The sequence below is a fragment of the Lissotriton vulgaris genome, chromosome 10, assembly GCF_964263255.1.
Source record: "Lissotriton vulgaris chromosome 10, aLisVul1.2, whole genome shotgun sequence".
NCBI classification, from domain to species: Eukaryota; Metazoa; Chordata; class Amphibia; order Caudata; family Salamandridae; genus Lissotriton; species Lissotriton vulgaris.
Genome location: NC_141698.1, coordinates 1,128,303,571 through 1,128,327,523, shown reverse-complemented (window position 1 = coordinate 1,128,327,523; position 23,953 = coordinate 1,128,303,571). Strand labels below are relative to the sequence as shown.

The 23,953-nt window shown below is 48.0% G+C and overlaps 1 protein-coding gene across 1 annotated transcript; it reads right to left on the bottom strand.

Annotated features, from left to right (window-relative positions):
• Nucleotides 1-3,200: 3,200 nt before the first annotated feature.
• On the bottom strand, nt 3,201-16,492 carry LOC147689439 (phytanoyl-CoA dioxygenase domain-containing protein 1-like). The gene is made up of 6 exons (XM_086940106.1): nt 16,042-16,492; nt 13,701-13,917; nt 12,495-12,586; nt 11,004-11,143; nt 5,989-6,093; nt 3,201-4,328 (listed from the first exon to the last, which is right to left on the bottom strand). Exons 1-6 carry the CDS (start codon nt 16,169-16,171, stop codon nt 4,221-4,223), a joined length of 792 nt encoding a protein of 263 aa, XP_086796232.1. The 5' UTR covers nt 16,172-16,492; the 3' UTR covers nt 3,201-4,220.
• Between the last annotated feature and the right edge of the window lie 7,461 nt (nt 16,493-23,953).

The following is a 23,953-nucleotide window of genomic DNA, read 5'->3' as shown; positions in this document are numbered from 1 at the left end:
TGGAGTTGAACTTAAAAGTGGTCAAGTGTCTTACATTGCCAGTCACTGTAATAAAGGCATTCACACTACCGGCTCATCCAGTCCTTGGCCTCTTTGTCGAACCCAAAGAATGATGCGCAGTTGTGCCTACTGCTATCAGGGCCTCATGTTTATGTTTATGTTTACTGATTTGTAAAGCGCATGGCTGCACGTAAGCGTCCCAGCGCTAGTGAAAGAAGAAGTAAGTGGGGGGAAGTGAGTTAGGGAAACAGCCATGTCTTGAGAAGCTTACGAAAAGAAAGTAGGTTCGGTTGAGCCCGAATGTCCAGTGGGAGAGAGTTCCACAATTTGGAGGCGTTATAGGAAAAAAGACGGCCACCGGAACGGGTTCTCTTGATCCTAGGTACTGAGGTGAGGTGAAGGTGAGATGATCGGAGGGCTCTGTTGGATGTGTGGGGCGTGATAAGATCCTTCAGGATAGGAGGGGCCTTTTTGTGCAAAATGTTGTGTGTGGTACATAAGGCCTTAAAGTGCACTCTTTGTTGAATGGGCAGCCAATGGAGAGCCTTAAGGGAGGGTTTGGCTGAACAATGGCTGCGCGTACCCGTAAGGAGACAGGCCGCCGTGTTTTGCACGGCCTGGAGTTGTGAGACCACCTTTTTAGGGGCCCCGAGGTACAAGGTGTTACCACAATCCAAGCGAGACAATATTAATCCTTGGATCAGGAGTTTTTGGGATTGGGGAGGCAGCAGTGGTAAGATTTTACTGGCGGTCCGTAAGAGACCATAGCAAGTACCCGCTGTTTTCCGGGCTTGGGAGGAGAAGGTGAGACCCTCATCCAACCAGATCCCCAAGCTCTTGATTTCATTCTTAGGAGTTGGAGGAGGTCCCATACATGGGGGCCATAGGGACTCCGGGCGAAAGTGGGATTGATTGCCCAGGATCATGATCTCAGTCTTTCCGCTGTTTAACTTCAGCGGAAAGACTGAGAGTCATGGGAAAGTGTGTAAAAGTCACAGCTGTTAAAATATTGACAGAGACAAAAAACACGAGCATGCAGCGTGCCTGTGTGTGCATGTATGCGTTATTGGGGTTGTTAGACACACTGCCTGCTGGAAGGGGAGGCCCAGAGGACGTCCTGGATGCACCACTGAGCCCCCACCCCGTGGAGCTGTGACCGGCAGCTCAAGCTTTGCTCTCTGCAGGGGTAGATGCACAGTCCCAGGGCACAGCACGGGGATCATGGAGAACATAGCACTGCGAATAGTTCAGCAGTGTCCGGTGAACTAATATGCGGCACCGCAAAAACCTCAGCAGTGTCCAGCGGTATGTAAATAATCTAAAAAAGGTACGCAGATAGGGTGTGCTGTCTGTTATTGTTTGAGCCCTAACTTTTCGATGAGAAAGTAAAACATACCAGAGAATGAAGCACAGCAAGGAGTTTTAATGTGGCGAAAAACTCCAGGTTAAAAAATGCTCAGCAGTATCGGGTGATAAGGTACTACTTATTAAAGTGATCGGGGTGTAAGGACATTGTCAAACTGGCCAGGGCTGTCTGTGAGGTAAAAGAGCCTCGACGGAGTGAAGGCAATGCCAGGGCCCAGCACTCAGTAGAGAGTGCTGATAAGACAAACACAAACTGGCCGTGGTTTGCACGCGGAAGCAGATATTGTCAACTACGTCGAAAACTGCCTGCAGATGGCAGAGTAGTAAAGGGATGGGGGAAGCATAAACAGGAGGGAGGGGGAAAACCGAGACATGGCCTGGCGGCCGTGAGAAGTGTGAAGTAGGGGGCGGGGGAGTGGATGCCTGAAGTAAAGCTGCTGGGGAAGCAACAGATGGCTGGCTTTGATGTGGTGATGCAATGGGGAAGCCTGTGGGGAAATGCGCGTGCTTGTGTGCTTGTCTTCACGTGAACTGTTGGATATCCGCCTGAAATTCTCCGATGGTTTGAGATCTTTTTTGGCCACTTGAATTCTCCCCTATTTACATTCCTGTGGAATGTCATAGGCTCGACCTAAAAATCGCAATTTATGTAAGTTCTTACTGACCGTTCTGTAACTCTCTGCTAAGGAGCGCGCTCATCGCTTGAAGTAAGATCGTAGTCCTTCTTCCAATTTTGTATAATGTCCCTGGTTGTTTCAACTTTAAGATTCTGGTCGCCGTACATATAAGTTGTATGGACATCGCAAGTCCTTCATTAACTAATGCAGTAGCTAGATTGTAAAGGATAATGCAGTAACCAGAATAATGTTTATAAAAAATTATTTGAACTAAAGTAAAAGGAATGTTGTAGTAAGCCCTGCTGAATGGGTACTGAAGTCGAAATGTTTAGCTAAAAGTAAGGAACATTGACAGGATGGAACAATGCTTAGCATGTGTACTTTATGGTAAACAATAGCTAGGAAGGGTACCTGTATGCCCATGATAATAGCACATCACACTTTTTGTAGTTAGCAGACCTTGAAGAAAATATAGCTCAACGGGATTTAGTTTACAACGACAAGTTTTTGCCGAAGGAGCCGGTTTGAATTTGACAAATTATATAATTGATAGATATTAGATTTCTTGACGCAATCAAGAACGTAAAGGGAATGGACACAGAAGATAGAAAATTATGGTGGAAATTCATAGAAATGCTTGCAGGCCTGCACAACAGTAATGGTTCATGAGTAAATAATATGCACGGATGTAAGGATTAAGAGTATCCATGCTATTGTCATTATTGAGTAACCGATAAATGTTTCCCCAGCTACTTGGGATTGGGAGAGATATAAATATATACATTTTTAATGGGGGCGGGGGTCTGCACGGCCCCCCTCCCTGGGCCAATTTAGGCCCTGGGGACCCCATTCCCCAGCCATAAACAAATGGGGAAGGTGGGCTGCAGGACCCTTTCCTCAGACCAATTATTGGCACAAGCTCCCCATCCCCCTGGGCGTGGCCATGTCACCTGGGTGCCCTGGCACACAGTGGGCACAATGGGGATCGCGAGGGGAACCTCAAGGCCCCCGCGTTCCCGGCTGGCTCCTGGCTTCCTGCTGTATGAACAAGCGCTGGAGCCCCCACTTTTTTTTGCCATATTTGCTATAAATTCGCAACACATTTTAAAAAAAATGCTTTTTTACCCTGCAGGGTCTCTCTGGGACCCCAAGAGCAAGGCTTGGAGGTCATGGTATCCCTACCCAGCCCCCTTTTCTTTTTCTTTTTTTAACTTTTTTGGGGGGGACTCGGCAGAAGCAGAGTCCCAAGATGGCTGTTAACACTTTCTGGTTGAAGTGTTGGCAGCCCCAATCAGTTATGCCGTTCTCTGCACAAGCTCGTTATTATTCATGAATTAGCCAGCAATCGGAGATTTATTTCTAAAAAGCAAAACTTTAGTGAATCACATGTACCCAGTAGTCCAGTGCGGACGCGTTTCGGGCCTCGAGCTCTTTGTCAGAGGTATCCTGCATGAAAACTGCTACATTACCACAGGATATATCTCCTCTTTTATGTCAATCATATCATATGTATATATATAGTCACTCAATGATCGATATGTAACAATGCGGGCTTGTTAGTGAGACCAGTGGCGATGAGGAAGGCTGAAGATGGTCCTAGTGGGACGTCCCCTAGACTTCTAGATCGAAGTAAATTGATCTAGAGTTCCTTATGTACCGGCATGTATCCAAATTCATGCTTAAAATGAGACGAGCCTCCTCGTTACATATTTCTCAAGCTGGAATCATCTAGATGTGTTGAAAATCAAAAGTGGTACTCTTATCCAAAATGTATTCATACATTTTTATTTTACTTTTGCAGAAAAAGAATACAAAAAGACATTTGCACTTTTGACTGTAAATATGTCTTCCAGCTGTATGTTTAGCTCAATAAATAAACATTAATAAAATAGAATTACATATAGTCAGGCCGCTGAGATTCCAAAACAGGATGTAGGCTTGTGTTTTCTAATGAAAGTGCAGTGCAGTGCAAAAAGGAATTCACATGATCAATTTCTGAAACCGCAATTGTTTGTTTTACGGTAACAGTTGCAGCACCTTTTGGCCTACCATCCGAACATTATTGTAGACAATATTGAGGCTCACTGCAAGATGCTAAAAAAGAGGAAATACATATTTGAACATATAGGGCTCCATCTGAGATCAGGAATGAACCTGCACCATGCAGCAGCATGTTACTGGCAGTTATGAACTACATGAAGAGAGGAAGGTGTCTCCTGATGATGCTCTGCAGAGGTGTCAGAAGGTCTTGGAGAAAAAGTTGGGTGCATGATCTGTAAAGTGCTGGAATTCATCTGTTCCTGCAACAAGCAAGGTGGCGGGGAAGGAGCGGGGGCGCTCGGGGTCCTGGAATCAGAGAGGAGAGAAGTGCATTAGAATGAGGGCATTCAGACGTGGGAGAATACAAGACCGTATCATAGAGGACCTACACTGGTGTCATGTAGTGAGGGAGAAAAGGGCATGATCAACCGAATCTCTAAAACGTGTACTCTACAACAATAACTAACCAGAAACCTTCCCTCTCTTTCAAAACAGCCTAAGAACCAACGCTAGCTAAATCCCCAAACTATCTAGCATTCAAACCTGCCTCTCTTATAGAGCAACCTAACTACCCAAACTATCTAAATCCCCAAAATATTGAACCTTCAAACCTGCCTCTCTTATATAACTAACGACCATAACTATCAAACTCCCCAAACTATTTAACCTTCAAACCTGCCTCTCTTACATAACTAACGACCAAAACTATCTCACACCCCAAACTATTGAACCTTCAAACCTGCCTCTCTTATATAACTAACGACCATAACTATCAAACTCCCCAAACTATTGAACCTTCAAACCTGCCTCTCTTATATAACTAACGACTAAAACTATCAAACTCCCCAAACTATTGAACCTTCAAACCTGCCTCTCTTATATAACTAACGACCATAACTATCAAACTCCCAAAACTATTGAACCTTCAAACCTGCCTCTCTTATATAACTAACAACCAAAACTATCAAACTCCCCAAACTATTTAACCTTCAAACCTGCCTCTCTTACATAACTAACGACCAAAACTATCTCACACCCCAAACTATTGAACCTTCAAACCTGCCTCTCTTATATAACTAACAACCAAAACTATCAAACTCCCCAAACTATTGAACCTTCAAACCTGCCTCTCTTATATAACTAACGACCCAAACTATCTAAATCCCCAAACTATTGAACCTTCAAATCTGCCTCTCTTATATAACTAACAACCAAAACTATCTAAATCCCCAAACTATTTAACCTTCAAACCTGCCTCTCTTACATAACTAACGACCAAAACTATCTCACACCCCAAACTATTTAACCTTGAAACCTGCCTCTCTATTATATAACTAACGACCATAACTATCAAACTCCCCAAACTATTGAACCTTCAAACCTGCCTCTCTTATATAACTAATAATCAAAACTATCTAAATCCCCAAACTATTGAACCTTCAAACCTGCCTCTCTTATATAACTAATAATCAAAACTATCAAACTCCCCAAACTATTGAACCTTCAAACCTTCGTCTCTCATTTAACTAACAACCAAAACTATCAAACTCCCCAAACTATTGAACCTTCAAACCTGCCTCTCTTATATAACTAACAACTAAAACTATCTCACACCCCAAACTATTGAACCTTCAAACCCGCCTCTCTTATATAACTAACGACCATAACTATCAAACTCCCCAAACTATTGAACCTTCAAACCTGCCTCTCTTATATAACTAACAACCAAAACTATCTAAATCCCCAAACTATTGAACCTTCAAACCTGCCTCTCTTACATAACTAACAACCTAAACTATCTAAATCCCCAAGCACACACAGTTGCAAGTAGAAATGCACGCACACAAACACACGTGCATGGATGCACACACACAAGCACATACACAACACTGTCACTCTTGTCGTCTAATAAACCCACTGACACACAACCATACTCAGACAGTCTGAAGGAGAGGATTGTACTCACCTCCACGGGGTAGGCTGTGGTGGGGACGTAGCGAATAACGAAGCCACATCTGCGTCTGTGGGAGGTATTCAGTTCACTGGCGTGGACTGTCAGCCCGTCGTGGATCTGGCGAGAGAAATGTAGGATATGAGCCGAGCTTATCTGCCAAAATGTAAGTGCCAGGGTCCAATGTGTTACTCACTGGTCCACTACAGCTGGCACTGCCCGCGTCACTTTTTTACCTTTAAGTTTTGTCATTTTTTTAAAGCTATATTAAATAATTCAGATCTATACTAATGAACGTTAGTTAAAAATACACACACACTGCCACCATGTTATGTTATGTTAAAAAGATTTGTAGCGCGCACAGCTACTCAGGAGTGTCCCGGCGCGAAAACAAAATAGCAGGAGGAGCTGAAATGGGAACCAGTGAGTTAAGAGAAAAGCCAAGTTTTGAGTCTCTTCTTGAAGAGCCTGTGGTCTTGGTTTCGCCTCAGATAAAGAGGTAGAGTGTTCCAGGTAGATGCAGCCTTAACCGAGAGGGAGCAGCCTCCCATCCTAGAGAGCCGGAACAGAGGAACGATTGCCAAAAACTGGTTGGAAGATCTCAGATGTCTGCTAAGGGCATAAAAATTAAAACGTGTTCTCAAATAAGATGGGCCCTCATCAAACAGAGCTCTGTGAGCAATTGTGAGAGCTTTGAATTGAATGCATTGGGCAACGGGGAGCCAGTGAAGCTCTCTCCGAAGAGGAGAGGCGCTGCAGGATCTATGAGTGCCTAACAGCAGTCGCGCAGCTGAGTTTTGGACAACTTGCAGCTTTTGGAATTGATAGGCAGGAAGGCCCATATAAAGGGTGTTAGCGTAATCCAGGCGTGAAAGTATAAGTGCTCTGGTCACCATCTCTCTTGCGCCTTTTGGAAGGAGCGGCAGGAAGGTCCTGAGTGATTTCAAGATTCCGAAACAGGAACCTACAAGCTTGGTTATCTGGGTAGGGAAACGAAGATCCTCATTAAACCAGACACCCAGATTTTTTGCAGAATAGCTAGCGGCGTCTGGGTAGGGAATATTAGGGGGCCAGAGATCTTGCCTTAAGTTGTCGGGAAATGAGCCATACAGGAGGACTTCAGATTTAGCCTCATTGCATTTAAGTTGGGCTGCAGCTAACCAAGCAAAGACAGTCGAGAGGCAGAGCCTCGCAGCGACTGGGGAGAGATCTTGTTTTCTCCATGTGAACAGAAGCTGAGTGTCATCAGCATAGGCCACTATCTTCGCCCCTAAGGCTTCTGCAATATAAATAAGTGGAGTAATATAAACATTGAACAGAAGGGGACTTAGGGACGAGCCTTGGGGAACTCCCATTTCCACAATTTTAGGGTCAGAGCAATACAGTGGTATCGAGACCTGTTGAGATCTATTGTTGAGAAAGGATCTACACCAGCACAGTACCTCATCTGAAATGCCGATCTCCATCAGCCGCTCTAGAAGAAGGTGGTGAGGAACCGTATCAAAAGCGGCTGCGAGATCCAAGAGAATCAGGGCTGCTCTTCCACCACCGTCAAGACATTCTCTTATAGCTTCAGAGGTTTCCACCAGCGCTGTTTCAGGGCTGTATGTCTTTCTAAAGCCGGACTGAGCAGAATGAAGAGCACCGGTGGATTCCACAAAGGTATCTAGTTGCCTGTGCACGGCCTTTTCACAAACTTTGGACAGGACTGGGAGAAGCGAAATGGGGCGGTAGTTAGCCAAAAGCTTGGGGTCTTTTGATAAGTGGCAACACTTTGGCCTGTTCCAGTTGGGGGGCACGGTTCCTGATGACAGAGACAAATTAATGATATTGGTGACTTCAGACACAACTGCCGTGGCTGATTCTGCCAAGGTGCGGGCTAAACATGGATTGTCTGGAGAATCTGATTTCAACGAGCTAAGAATGGCCAGGGTGTCCTCATCTCCTATCAGTCGGTAGCAGGAAAATTTAGACTGGTCGTCCAAGTGAATGATTGCAGTGTCCGGAACCTGAGGAGAGCTGCTAAAGCTATCAGAAATGACCTTTATTTTATCAACGAAATAGTGCGAAAGTTCTTCGCACCAGTCCAGAGAAGCAGGGGTATCTGAGCTTTCGGCGCACGGTTTTAAAAAGCTTTTGACAATTGCATAGATCTCCTTGGCATTGTTTTTTGACCTCAGTGAAAAAATTACTTTTGGCTTCCTTAATGGAGGCATAAAATTCTTTTTGTGCCTGCCTGAGTGTTCTTTTTGCTAAAGGGCAATAATCGGAGCGCCACTTGGGCTCGAGCACTTTGCAAGCATGTTTATGTTCTTTGAGCTTGGCACTATACCATGGTCTGGAAAGAGAACATCGGGTCCGTTTGGAGGGAGTGCACAGACTCCTGAGATCCAGTTGGAGAAGCTGGCTAAAGCCTTCTCCAATGAGTCATCTAAAGGGAGACGCAACGCTTCCAGGGTCTCAATCAGCTTCGAGGAGGAGATTCTGTGTGAAGGCTTGCCGGACAAAGCTGAGCGTGTGGACCTTGTTGTAGGTAAATTCCAGGTGAAGGCAACTAAGGAGTGATCCGACTAAACCGTTTGTAGGGGAACACAGGTGGCCAAGGGGATATTAGTGCAGATCAGGTCCAGAATGTGTCCACCATTATGAGTGGGATGGACGACGCATTGGGTCAAATCTGACAGAGCTAAAGATCCTGCAAGAGCCGTGGTCTCCTCATATTCAGGATGATCCCAATGTATGTTAAAGTCCCCCAATAAAAGATATTTTGAGTATTGAGGGACTCTTGGTATGATTAAGTCATCAAGTGCTTTTAAGAAAGCATTGGCTGACCCCAGGGGCTTATACACTAGAGTGCCGCCTATGTGGTGGTTTCTCAGACATGTGTGCCTGTGTTTACAGATAAGCACCGGAAAACACAGGTGCAAATTAAGCACTGGATATGGGAGAGAGAAAAGAGAATCACAAGACAACTGGGCCGCATCTTCGGCCCAAACCAAATGCACTGCGACATATGCCATCTTCGGCGCTGCTTTCTCTCTTTTTTCATTCATTTAGACTTTTGTTCATTTTTATTCTCTTCTGTTTATCGCCATTTTTCATTATAGTTCCCTTAAGACTGTTTTTTTTTTGCCCTTTTCCCAGGTTTCTAATGTTCTGCCTGTGCCACTCGGGGCCTCTTGAAAGAACACGATTGTTGCAGGGTTTCGTAAAAAGCAGTGTTTAATTAATACCCAATGCATTTCGGGCTGACATTGCCCTTCTTCGGGGGTCACTGTAGATAAACAACAAAATAATGTGTATGAAATAACACCATCCCATCTATGTGTTTTGTTTTGCATCTTCAAGTTAAAGTCAACATTAACATTTCTTTGTCTAGCATATTAATCTTTGCTAAAACAGTTTTCTCCTCTCCCTCTCCCCGTTGTCAATACATGCTTTTCCTTAGTATGATAGCTTGCCCTCCCTCTCCTGTTTCAACAGCCAACAATCAAATATAGCAGTACAACTCCGTGTTACTCTTTGCTCGCTCGCTAACTTTCTCAGCCCACTTCGTGCTTCACATCTTAAAAATGAATTATGTTTCATTATTCACCTTAGTTCGTGTTAATCTATATGCACATACCTGCCGAGTAACGTTAAAAACCGTCCGTTTTCCTCCGTGCTCACAAACAATTATTTTCCCTCCCACAATCCCTTGCGTTTTTAAACTGCTTCCCACAAACTATCCGTCTTTCATTACCCTCATTCAGGCAAACTACAACAACGAGTGTAAAACTGCTGATACCATGATGCAACATAATACTAGTCAAATAGATGTAACAATGAACAATGTATTCATATGATTTTCAATGGTTTTCAATGTATCCACAGTCCCATAATTCAGAGTTTATTTTGTCCAATTTTCCACACTGTTTCAACACGAACCTGATGTTTCAAATGTCTTTTGGGGAACCAATTTAAAGTTTTACTTGTCATTTTTTTAATTCAGCGGGTGCACTCCCACGGTTGGGCAATTACATCATGCAAATAATACAGGGGGTGTATGGAATGCACACCTGTTCACACTTTTTAATGTCAGTTTTTCTTGCGTACTCCTTAATGCGTGCTACTTAGTTATAGTGTCATGTCCCTGTATTATTTGCAAGAGAGAAAAGAGAGGCAGCCACCTGAGGTGCACCTCAAGGGGAAACGGAGTACATAGTCTTGAGGCACCCCAAGGAAAGCTGTGAGTGCGCAGCGCTGGAGCACCCCCAATGGGAGAGCAGTGAGTACACAGTGCTGGTGCACCTCCGGGGGAGCTGTGAGTACACAGTGCGGGTGCACCCCAAGGGGAGCTGTGACTACACAGCGCTGGAGCACCCCCAATGGGAGAGCAGTGAGTACACAGTGCGGGTGCACCCCAAGGGGAGCTGTGAGTACACAGTGCTGGAGCACCCCCAATGGGAGAGCAGTGAGTACATGGTGCGGGTGCACCCCAAGGGGAGCTGTGGGTACACAGTGCGGGTGCATGCCCAGTGGGAGCTGTGAGTACACAGGTTGGTGCACCGCCATGGAGAGCTGTGAGTACACAGTGCTGGCGCACCCTCAAAGGAAGCTGTAAGTACTGGGAGGTACAGGACATGGGCACCCTTAAGGGGGGGGTAGTGAGTACACAGTACATGGGCACCCTAAAGGGGGGGGTAGTGAGTACACATTTTTGGGGCACCTTTAAGGGGGGTCGTGAGTACACAGTTCTGGGGCACCTTTAAGGGGGGTTGTGAGTACACAGTAATGGAGACAAAAGGCTCGTTATGGGAAGGGCGGTGCCCTAAATTGATGGATGTCTTGGCCCCACCCACTTCCCGGCTGCCTCATTTATAAGTGGGGGAATCACTGGTCTGCCTGACACCCACAATGCACCGGGCTCGAGTATCATGGTTTTTCATGTTACTTCGTAACGTTGCAGTAACCCATTGCTTGTTTGCCTGTGGGAATAACCACATCTGGGAGACATGAGTCCAGGAAACGACAGAGCGGTGTGAACTCACCGACATCTGCCCAGCCTGAAGAGGACACTCCACCGCCTTCTCTGCATCCACCAGGTGCCGCGGAATCTCCTGATTGGTGGACAGCATGTTCCCCGGGGTCATTGCTGTACGGTGCTCCAGGACACCTTGTTTGTGACTTCCTGCAGAAGAAAGGAGGATTAGAGTGAGGGGGGCACTGATTCCTGGCCTGGGTACTCATGCAGTCCCCGCCTCTGTCTAAAATGAGGTGTCAGCACGGGCCACACCCACAATAATTATACACACATTTACCTTTATTTATCATGCGTGGAAAAGGCATCTGCGTGGTAAAGATGCGTGGAAAAGACTGTGTGGTAAAGGCATCTGTGTGGTAAAGGAAGGGTGGTAAAGGATGCGTGGAAAAGACTGCGTAGTAAAGGCATCTGCGTGGTAAAGGCATGAATGGAAAAGACGCGTGGTAAAGGCCTCTGCGTGGTAAAGGCATGCATGGAAAAGACTGTGTGGTAAAGGCATCTGCGTGGTAAAGGAAGCGCGGTAAAGGCATGCGTGGAAAAGACTGCGTGGTAAAGGCATTTGCATGGTAAAACAAGCATGGTAAAGGATGCGTGGAAATGACTGTGTGGTAAAGGCATCTGGGTGGTAAAAGAAGCGCGGTAAAGGCATGCTTGAAAAGACTGCGTGGTAAAGGCATCTGCGTGGTAAGGGCTTCAACAATATCAGCCTGCTGCACCCCCTGCTTGTCTGGACTCTGACTCATTGTGAATGAATGCACCGTCCTCCATTCATATAACTCTCTCCCACATCCCTATGTCGCGACATTGAGGCTCCTTGGTTAACAGATGGCCTCCCCTGCTGTATAGTCCTGTCCCAGATCCTATGTCACGACACTGGGGCTCATTGTGAATGAATGCACCATCAGGGCCGGCTCTAGGCTCATGGTGGCCCTGGGCAGGGAGCGTAGGTAGGGGGCCCGGAAGAGGGGGTCCGGGCGGGGCCGAACGCGCAGGCCAGTAAAGAGGGGAGGGGGTCAGGGAGTTTAGAAGTGGAACAGAGCCGGAGGCCGCCAAATCCCTGCCAGGGGCCACCACGCAAATATGTATCCATCCTCAGAGGATTATTATATTAAGGATATATATTGGCGTGGTGGCCCCTGGGGTTTGGTGGCCCTGTGCAGGTGCACAGCTTGCACATGCCTAGAGCCGGCCCTGGCACCGTCTTCCATTCATATAACTCTCTCCCACGTCCCTATGTCGCGACATTGAGGCTCCTTGGTTAACAGATGGCCTCCCCTGCTGTGTAGTCCTGTCCCAGATCCCTATGTCACGACACTGGGGCTCAAGGTAAAGAGATGGCCTATCTATCTCCCATGCTGTGGAGCCCTGTCCTAGATTCCTAAGTGATTACATTGGGGCTCACCAGTAGAGTATTAGCCCATCCCCCATTCTCAGCCAATCAGTGTTAAAGCTCCAGGCTGTTGTGATGCATGTTTTGACTATGGGAGTTTATCCATACCTGGAATAACCTGCAGGACACCATTCTCTGCGTCTACGTCATCCAGGGCAAGCCACACTGAGGCCACCGGGCCCCCCTCGAAGCCCCAATACCTGGAAGTAAAAGGAGGAGGACACTGTCAGCCAAACATCCGCAAACCCCGGGGCATGAGGACACAGGAGAGCATATGAGGGCACTGGATAGCACATGAGGGCACAGGATGGCACATGAGGGCTCAGGATGGCACATGAGGGCACAGGATAGCACATGAGGGCTCAGGATGGCACATGAGGGCTCAGGATGACACCTGAGGGCACAGGATGGCACCTGAGGGCACAGGATAGCACACGAGGGCACAGGATGGCACCTGAGGGCACAGGATAGCACACGAGGGCACAGGATGGCACATGAGGGCACAGGATGGCACATGAGGGCATAGAATGGCAAATGAGGGCACAGGATGAAAAATGATGGCACAGGATGGCACATGAGGGCACAGGATAGCACATGAGGGCACAGGATGGCACATGAGGGCACAGGATAGCACATGAGGGCACAGGATGGCCCATGAGGACGTAGGATGGCACATGAGGGCTCAGGATGGCAAATGAGGGCACAGGATGGCACATGAGGCACATCATAGCACATGAGGGAACAGGTTGACACATGAGGGCACAAGATGGCAGATGACACAGGATGGCACATCAATGCATGGATGGCACATTTTGACACATGAGGGCACAGGATGGCATATGATGGCACCGAATGGCACAAGAGGACACACAATAGCACATGAGAGCAGAGGGTGACACATGAGAGCACAGGATAGCACATGATGGCACAGGATGGCATACAAAGGGCATAGGATAACACATGACGGGACAGGATGGCAGATGATGGCAAAGAATGGTGCATGAGGGCATAATAAGCCACATGAGGGCACAGGATGAAACAGGGTGATGTGTGCCTGGTAGTGCAGCCAGCCCTATGCCGTCATGTACTGCCTAGATGAAAGATGCTGTAATCTACTCTGTGTGTGCCCCCCGCATCGCCTGTGCATTAAACACCACATGGTGCCCACCAGGTAACCTGTTAATCAGACCTCACCAGGCTCAGGGGCAGGAATGCCATCCTTTGGCCTTACCCTTGAAGTGCAAACAGACACATCACCCCTGCTGAGCCCTCCCCTCCCCCACCCTGGAGCCAGCACCCCGCAGTCTGACTTACTTGATGTCCTGGTGCCAGGCCACGTAGGGGGCGCTGTTCCCTCGGTGGGGCACGTCGGAAGCCGGGTATTTACAGATGAACCTGGAGTCCAGCAGGACCACGTGGGGCCCCAGCACGGCGGTGATGGCCTGGAGGGTGTGCGGGTGGGTGGCGAGGCCCAGCACCCACGGCAGGCGCAGGTGGGCGTTGTGCAGGCTGTACTGGGCGTGCTCCTTCCCTGCAGGTAAGAAAGCAAAAGACACACAGATGATGGACGGAATGCAAAGCAAATCAAACATTCACCCCCAGTCAAGAGGTCTGGGTTCAATCCATCGTTCTTTCGCTCACCTTGCCACCCCAGTTTAGACCCAGCCTGCAGGAGACACAAGGAGGGGGGGTTAGTCTCTACACCGAGAGGACTCTAAACCGAGGGGCTTATATATGGGAATGGTGGCACCGAGCAGCGCAGCAAAAAACAGATACAGCCACCATACACAAGATACAACCAACATAAAGCAGATACAGCCGCCAGACACAAGATACAAGCAACATAAAGCAGATACAGCCACCAGACACAAGATACAACCAACATCAAGGAGATACAGCCACCAGGTGCAAGATACAAGCAACATAAAGCAGATACAGCCACCAGACACAAGATACAACCAACATAATGCAGATACAGCAATCATACTCTTGATACAGCCACCAGACACACGATACAAGCAACATAAATCAGATACAGCCACCATACACAAGATACAAGCAACATAAAGCAGATACAGCCACCATACACAAGATACAAGCAACATAAAGCAGATACAGCCACCAGACACAAGATACAAGCAACATAAAGCAGATACAGCCACCAGACGCAAGATACAAGCAACATAAATCAGATACAGCCACCATACACAAGATACAAGCAACATGAAGGAGATACAGCCTCCAGACACAAGATACAAGCAACATAAAGCAGATACAGCCACCAGACACAAGATATAACCAACATAATGCAGATACAGCAATCACACTCTTGATACAGCCACCAGACACAAGATACAAGCAACATAAAGCAGATACAGCCATCAGACGCAAGATACAACCAACATAAATCAGATACAGCCACCAGACGCAAGATACAAGCAACATAAAGCAGATACAGCCACCATACACAAGATACAAGCAACATAAAGCAGATACAGCCACCAGACACAAGATACAAGCAACATAAAGCAGATACAGCCACCAGACACAAGATCCAAGCAACATAAAGGAGACACAGCCTCCAGACACAAGATACAAGCAACATAAAGCAGATACAGCCACCATACACAAGATACAAGCAACATAAAGCAGATACAGCCACCAGACACAAGATACAAGCAACATAAAGCAGATACAGCCACCAGACGCAAGATACAAGCAACATAAAGCAGATACAGCCACCAGACGCAAGATACAAGCAACATAAAGCAGATACAGCCACCATACACAAGATACAAGCAACATAAAGGAGATACAGCCACCAGACGCAAGATACAAGCAACATAAAGCAGATACAGCCACCAGACGCAAGATACAAGCAACATAAAGCAGATACTGCCATCATACACAAGATACAAGCAACATAAAGCAGATACAGCCACCATACACAAGATACAAGCAACATAAAGCAGATACAGCCACCAGACACAAGATACAAGCAACATAAAGCAGATACAGCCACCAGACGCAAGATACAAGCAACATAAAGCAGATACAGCCACCAGACGCAAGATACAAGCAACATAAAGCAGATACAGCCACCAGACGCAAGATACAAGCAACATAAAGCAGATACAGCCACCATACACAAGATACAAGCAACATAAAGGAGATACAGCCACCAGACACAAGATATAACCAACATAAAGCAGATACTGCCACCAGACACAAGATACAAGCAACATAAAGCAGATACAGCCACCATACACAAGATACAAGCAACATAAACAGATACATCCACCAGACACAAGATACAAGCAACATAAAGCAGATACATCCACCAGACACAAGATACAAGCAACATAAAGCAGATACAGCCTCCAGACACAAAATACAAGCAAAATAAAGGAGATACAGCCACCAGACGCAAGATACAAGCAACATAAAGCAGATACAGCCACCAGACGCAAGATACGCTGCGTTGCCTTTCTCCATATTTGTGAAGCCGCGCAGGGCCACGCAGAGTGGCTTTGCGGCGCTTCATAAATTTGGCTTGGGGCTTTGCCTCGTGCATGTACCACTTAGCATGGCGCAAGCATGACGCAAGGCCCTCATAATTAAGCCCGAGAGATAAGGCTGCCCTCCCTGCACCTACCAAACTCCTGCTCCAGCTCCTCGAAGGCCCTCCTGGCGCCCTCCAGCTCCTCCGGGTCCAGCACTGGCACCGCCGTCAGGAAGCCCCGGGCATCATAAAGGGTCTTCATGTGCTGAGGGTCTGCCTCCATGATGAGGGTGAGGACTCGGACCCCGCTTCTTGTGCCAGGGATGGGGTCTGCCGCCGGGCTCCTGAGAGCTGAGCCCCAGATGTGGATATGTTCCTCTGGCACCGGGCTCCAGATGTTGTCCTTCACCTCCAGAGGTGCTGATGCTCCAGGCGTGTTCTTCTGGCTCCCAAGACGCAGGTGCTCCAGATGTGGCCCTGTGGCTCCCCAGGTGCTGGAGATTCTGTACCCTGCTATTCAAGAGCTCCAGATGTGAGTGTTTCCTCCTGCCCCGTGCAGTGCTGGAGCTCCAGGTGTTGCTGGGGGTCACTGCCGCTGCTGTCCACCCTCCTCTGCCTCGGCAGATTATGTAGCGCCGCTCAGACCCGCCCCCGCCCCGGGGCTGCACTCCCATGACGTCACCACAGCCGGGGGCTGCTTACGGGTTTTCCCATTAATCCCAGCTCATGACCCCAGGCTGCCTGGCATTGTGTAATCCTGGGCATGTCCGCAGCGGAGTCAGGGGGGAGGCACTGCAGACGCCAGCTCGGACGTTTCCTGGTGGTCCAAGGGGGCCGCGAGAGTCGTACAGTGATACCCCCAAATTAAGGGACTTTGAAGTATGTATGAATAAATAAACATTCCTTATTTACACTGAAGCCAGTATCGGGGTGTTAGCGGTCCGAGGGGCTCCCGAGAGCTAAAGACGGGTCTAGGCCAGACCTGAAAAGAACAGGTCAGTAAACGCAGCAGTGAAAGACGGGAAAGTACATCTGACCTCACGGGAAGTGACGTCAATTCTTCTCCAAAATACGAGAAGATGAGGAAGTGACGTCACAAAGGCTTTGCCACAATGACGTGACAAGAGGTGAAGCCATGACGTGAAAGGGGTATACTGACCCCAGCATAAGTGCAGCGCCCACACCCCAAATACAGACACCAGGCGCAGACACCACGGCTGACAGGCCAGATACAGACATCACACACACGATGCAGAGCCTCACATGTGGGATACACTCGTCATAGGCTACATTTCAATTTCAATTTATTAAGCTTTATTCGATTTAAAAAATATAAATCATAAAAGCATACAGATTATTAAAAACAGTCACAATAATTACATCTCGCTAAAAATAATTATTTACACAGTTAAAAAGAAACAGTTTTTTTACAAAGTTTTAACATCAAATCAGTTAGGGGCTTCCCCTGTCTAAATTAATATATTCGGGGCAAGTAAAAATGGTTTGAAGTCGGCATTTTATAACCATATTGTACGTATACATTTCTGACCCTCTGATGATTACTCTCTACTATTGGTCTTGACGGGGTGAGATAACAGGCCCTAGGATAACCTTCCTGATCTACTCGTGAGGCGGAAGCCGGGAGAGTAAGCCCTGTGACTTTTAATTACGAATTGTTGTTGCTTTTAAAATGTACCCTCTTCACTTACCCTGAGCACCTCCCTGAGCTGCCTTTGAGTCCCTTGCACAGCCGTGTACAGCGCTGCTGCAACAGGGAACAAGCATCGCCGCCATCGCGCGCTCGATCCCCGGGCCACGCCCACTTTTAGGCCACGCCCACCAAACCATCAAAAAGGCGCGAGGATTACGAGCGCGCCAGAACCTTCCTGATCTACTCCTGAGGCGGAAGCCGGGAGAGTAAGCCCTGTGACTTTTAATTACGAATTGTTGTTGCTTTTAAAATTTACCCTCTTCACTTACCCTGAGCACCTCCCTGAGCTGCCTTTGAGTCCCTTGCACAGCCGTGTACAGCGCTGCTGCAACAGGGAACAAGCATCGCCGCCATCGCGCGCTCGATCCCCGGGCCACGCCCACTTTTAGGCCACGCCCACCTCTGCTATTTACCAATGTGCATCTACCGGAAGCGCAGCGGACGAGTGCAGCGGGCGCGCCGTCAGCGCGCCGAAGGCGCGCCAAAGGCAAGCCCGTCTGCGCCCGTCCGCGCCCATACGGGACCAGGGGCCATAAGTCCTGGCCAAAATGGGACCCTGATATGCTGGAGCGCACAACAACTCCATGCCTTGCGCCCCAACTATGCCAAAGCCTGTCTCCATAGCCTGAACGTAGAAGATACCACCTGCTGTAAGGTATGTCAATACAACTGGCAGATCAGACCCCCTGCCAGGGCTGAACATACGAAGCTCAAATGTGGGCTACTCAACACTAGATCCCTGAGGAAACACAGCCTTGATATTTATGATATGCTCTCCGACATGGAACTTGATCTATTGTTCCTCACGGAGACATGGCTGGATTCTAATTCAGAACCAGACATAGTTGCTTCTCTTCCTACTGATTACAATCTGGTGCACTTGAACAGACTGCTAGGCAGAGGTGGGGGGATAGGGATAATTTTTAAAAAGCCACTGAGCTGCTTGATAGAACCTCTCGATATCACGGATAGCGAGACAGGAGCGTTTTCCATCAAGGTTAATACAGGAAACACGGTGAATGGCTTATTAATATACCGCCCGCCTGGTCCCTCCACCCAGTTTGTCACCAGCCTGACTGAAGGCATTACGGAGACAGCCCTGCGTAGGGATAAGTTTCTGCTCTTGGGTGATCTCAACATCCATCTGGACAACCTGGCAGACAAAGATATCACCGATTTCTACCAGCAGCTTCAATCCCTCCAATTATCTATTGGATCTAGAGCCCCTACCCATATCAAGGGCCATCTGCTAGACCCAATTTTTGCAAACTGGGCAGACGTAGAAGTCCAGGCTCCAGTTCCTCTCCCATGGACTGACCACTTTTTAGTACCTTTTACTATAACTATTCCTGCCAGCAACGTCCAAAAATTTTACAATACTAAATATCTGAGTCGTAGATGGGCTGCATTTTCTAAAGCCGGGTTTGATGCCGCCCTTATCAACGGTGGCAGCCCAGGAGGGGAGGATGCTGCCACAGCATCTGATAGACTTGATGAACGCATTATCAACGCCCTGGATGGCACAGCCCCTCGTTGCTATAAGAAACCCGGGAGCAGACCTCGCAAATCTGCCCCCTGGTTTAATGCAGAACTTCGCTTAGCCAAAACTAAATGCAAGCAATTGGAAAGACAATGGAGGGTGGCCTACCTCGACCAAGCTAAACTGAGCTACATAGACAAACGCAGGGAATATCATAAGCTAATTAGGCGCGCCAAAACCAACTATTTTTCTGATAAGATTGGTGAAGCTCACAACTCCACGAAAGAGCTTTTTAAAATATATAAAGAAATCTCCCTAAGTAGCTCTTCTGTTGATCCTTCCTTGGTTTCAGAGGAATCCTGTAATCGCATCGCCACTTACTTCTTTGAGAAAGTGGCTACTATCTATTCCGCCTTCACAGGGGGTAAGGAGAAGGCAATAGAGTTCAGTGGAAATTTACCATCAGAAGAAGGCGCAAATAACCTAAGCAAATTCGTTACTCCACCACCTAATGAGCTTCAGCAAATCTGCTGCTCGATTAAGTCAGGCTCCCCTCGCGACCCGGCATCACCTAAACTCCTTGGAGGGAGTATGGAAGCTCTTGCGCCTTACATTAGAGAGGTTTTGGATCTCTCTTTTATGAGCGGCACCGTACCTAAAAAATGGAAGCAAGCGATTGTGCTCCCGCTCCAAAAGAAACCTAACCTCAGTTGGGATAGGCTAGACAATCTTCGACCTATCTCCCTCCTTCCCTATATGGCCAAAGTGGCAGAGAAGATCGCCAATCTCCAATTGATGACCTTTGTGGAAGATGCCAACCTTCTCCATCCGACCCAGTTTGGATTTCGGGCGCGTCACTCTACGGAATCTGCGATGCTCCTGGCAACTGAGACCATTAGGCAGGGTGTAGATGAGGGGCATACCATGGCTCTCATCTTACTCGACCTAAGTGCCGCATTTGACACTGTAGCACACTCCACCTTGCTGCAGTGTCTGAACAATGGCGGGGTAAACGGGATGGCACTCAGCTGGATGCAGTCCTTCCTGTCTGAGAGGGGCTTTCAGGTCAGGCAGGGGGAACACTACTCTCGGGTGTTCAATCTCGAACAAGGGGTTCCCCAGGGCTCGGCCCTCAGCCCCACCCTGTTTAACCTCTACGCCTCCCCTGTTGCCACCATTGTGGAAAGGCATGGCATCCAGCTGGTGTCGTACGCTGACGACACACAGCTGGTCATCTCGTTGTCACGGGCACCCGATACTGCGGCACTCAACTTCAGGGCCTGCATGCAGGAACTTGCTTCCTGGATGTCCAACAACTGCCTGAAGTTGAATGGGTCCAAAACGGAAGTGCTCGTGGTAGGGGGAGGCCCGTCTGTGTGGTCCTCAGCGTGGTGGCCTGACTCTCTGGGCTCTACCCCCACGCCGAGCCACCAGGCGAAAAATCTTGGGGTTCTATTCGACTCTGATCTATCCTTTGCTCCCCAGGTTAACCGGGTGGTTGGAATGTGCTTCGGGATACTGAAGAGCCTTCGCAAGGTCCTTGACCTATTACCGATTGGTGCCAGACAAACTCTTGTGCATGCTTTGGTCACATCGAGACTTGACTATGCCAACCTATTATATCTGGGTATTACGGCCAAAAGTCTCAACCGTCTCCAAGTTCTACAAAACGCCACAGCCCGGCTGGTACTGAGACTCCCCAGGAGAGCACCCTCTAAAGCTGCCTTGAGGTCCCTTCACTGGCTTCCTAACCGGGAAAGGATTACCTTCAAGGCTCTCTGCATGTGCCATCGCATCTTTGGAGGCAAAGCACCCGGCCCGCTGAACAGCCTTATTACTCCCTACAGACCTGAGCGGCTGCTCAGATCCTCTGGGATGGGTCTGGCTGTTGTCCCCAAAATCCGTAAATCTCGGATGGGAGGTAGATCTTTCAGGCTCCTTGCAGCCAAGAATTGGAATTTGCTCCCCACTGAAATGCGTCTCGAACCTTCTGAGACTAAATTTCGCAAAACCCTCAAAACCTATCTCTTCCGCCTAGCATTGTTATAATCCTCTGACTCTCTTCCAGGTTCTCTTCAGCGCGGGGACACGCCGGTGTGCGTTACCAAGCGCTTTACAAAATTCCAAAATGAAAAATGAAATAAAAGTCATGTAATTGCCATGTGGATATAGGGCCATCTCCCAGTTGGGGCTGCCAGGATTGTAGATAGGGGACGACATTTTCATTTCTAAATCTTACCAGGATAAGGTCCCCTTTAATGTTCTTAGGGAGCGGTCCCAACCAACCGACCCTTCTGACGCTTACTATCGAGCCGTCAATATTACGTGGCAAGGGTCTATTTTTCGTTAGCCAAAAGATGACTTTATTTCTTAAGTCGTGCTGTCTCTCAGGTATTCCTTTCTTAAGTACTGGTACGCCCGAGAGAACACATACAAAAGGGGCGGCTATAGGGGGTAAATTTATATGTTCACTTTTGCCGGAGTTGATACCTTTGTTGTCGGCTATGACAGTGTGAGGGATTGGGGCTAAAGTCGACCTTACTTTGGGGCTGATCCTCTGGGTTGTAATGGATCGGCTACCTCCATTTTGATTTTTCCGATTTGCCCTATATTCAGCCATTGTTTTATTCCCACAGTTATTGCTTTGAGTAGCCGATTCGTGCACCACAGTGGCAGGTAGAACGGATTCCTGGCTGGATTCTGCCATGTTCTTTATTAGTGATGTACTGGGACTAATTTTCGTCTCAATTTCGCTGAGCTTTTCTCCCAGACTATTTATTCTTGCTATCATTGGGGATATAATAGAAGTAACAAGCCGTTCTATGAGGTCCAATAAAATTGCCTGGGAAGTAGGAACAGGAGAATCTGCACTATTATGTCTCTTGGCCACTGACGGGGTAGGTGTAGTCGTTGCTAGAGAGCTTGGACACAGTTTTCGTTGTTTGGCTCCATCCCCCAAGCGTGTAGTCCCGTGTCGCTTCCTTTTGGCGGGTGGGATATGGAGGGGCTCTGCATGATTACTGTTAACTTTTACAGACGGAGATGGGGAGAGAGCATCTGATGTGTTACAGTCTATCAATAATGGCGTAGTGGACTGGGTATTTGAGGTTACTGGGGGGCTAACCAGGGCGTGGAGTGTCTCGGTTACATAGTCTGTAGCGACATACTGGGTCTTACAAAGGGCATTCAGTTCGTCAAGCAAGGTGGATCCATATACTACATCAGACGTCTGTGTGGCAGGGAGATTGCAAAGCACGTTATCTGTGGGCAAGCGTTGCTCTAATCTGTCTAATTCATGAGTGATAGTTGAGGTTACCCTTTCTAGATAGCAATCCATGGGCCCAGTGACCTCGCTCCTCTGCGTACCACAGCTCTTAGAAGCCAGCTTAGGTGACATGGTGGTAGTAGATCCACGGAACAGTCTCTAAATGAAATATATAAATATCGAGGGCTTTAGAAAGAGCAAGTGAGACCTTTTACCTTACAGTCAAAAACCAAGGGACGGGCCCGGTCTGGTCTCCTCTGGCCTCTGGGGGTCGCAGAGGGCCCGCCCTTTGCCTGGGCTTAGCCCGGCGCTCTCGCGCAGCGTGGCGAAGAGCTTGTATTATAGGTGGTAAATGGCGTCCGAGAGGCGGGGCAGTCAGGGGGCGCAGACCAGATGACAAAGGTCAAGCAGGGACTCCTGGGAATGCGAGTCCCTGCAGTGCTCCACCCCTGATTCCCTCTCACCTCTCTCTCCCCAAGCAGTGCAGAAATTCAAGAAAGCGATGGCCCCGGGCGGCGTTACACACCGCGCAGCGGCACCCGCGAAGCGGGTGCGGCAAGATGTGGCAAAGGGGCTCCTGTCCAGGATACAGAGGGAGCAGCGTCCCAGGTGCGGTTCCCCACGAGTAGGTTCAGGTGTCCAGGCGTCCGAACTACAGAGTTCCCCCCTCATAGGCTACATACGTGTATGCACAGAATGGATTCTTCATATGAAGGATGCTGCCTTTATACATGGAATCCAGCCATCACACCGAAAAACAGCCATAATACACCAAGCATATCCGGATACACCATGGTGCAGCCCTCTGACGTTTGAAGCAGGCCTCATATGGAAAATACAGCCACCAGACACAAGATACAACAACATAAAGCAGATACAGCCACCAGACGCAAGATACAAGCAACATAAAGCAAATACAACCACCAGACACAAGAGACAACAACATAAAGCAGATACAGCCACCAGACGCAAGATACAACAACATAAAGCAGATACAGCCACCAGACGCAAGATACAAGCAACATAAAGCAGATACAGCCACCAGACACAAGATACAAGCAACATAAAGCAAATACAGCCACCAGACACAAGAGACAACAACATAAAGCAGATACAGCCACCAGACGCAAGATACAACAACATAAAGCAGATACAGCCACCAGACGCAAGATACAAGCAACATAAAGCAGATACAGCCACCAGACACAAGATACAAGCAACATAAAGCAAATACAGCCACCAGACACAAGAGACAACAACATAAAGCAGATACAGCCATCATACACAAGATACAAGCAACATAAAGCAGATACAGCCACCAGACACAAGATACAACAACATAAATCAGATACAGCCACCAGACACAAGATACAAGCAACATAAATCAGATACAGCCACCAGATACAAGACACAAGCAACATAAATCAGATACAGCCACCAGACACAAGATACAAGCAACTTAAAGCAGATACAGCCACCAGACACAAGATACAAGCAACATAAATCAGATACAGCTACCAGACACAAGATACAAGCAACATAAATCAGATACAGCCACCAGACACAAGATACAACAACATAAAGCAGATACAGCCACCAGACGCAAGAT

Bases quoted from the DNA above. Each gene is read 5' to 3' on its own strand.
- LOC147689439 (XM_086940106.1), bottom strand. From the start codon at position 16,171: ATGGAGGCAGACCCTCAGCACATGAAGACCCTTTATGATGCCCGGGGC. The intron at 13,918-16,041 runs GTAGGTGCAGGG...TCTTACCTGCAG, and splicing joins GGAGCTGGAGCAGGAGTTTG to GGAAGGAGCACGCCCAGTAC. The intron at 6,094-11,003 runs GTGAGTTCACAC...TTCTCTCGCCAG, and splicing joins TTCAGGCTGGGCAGATGTCG to ATCCACGACGGGCTGACAGT.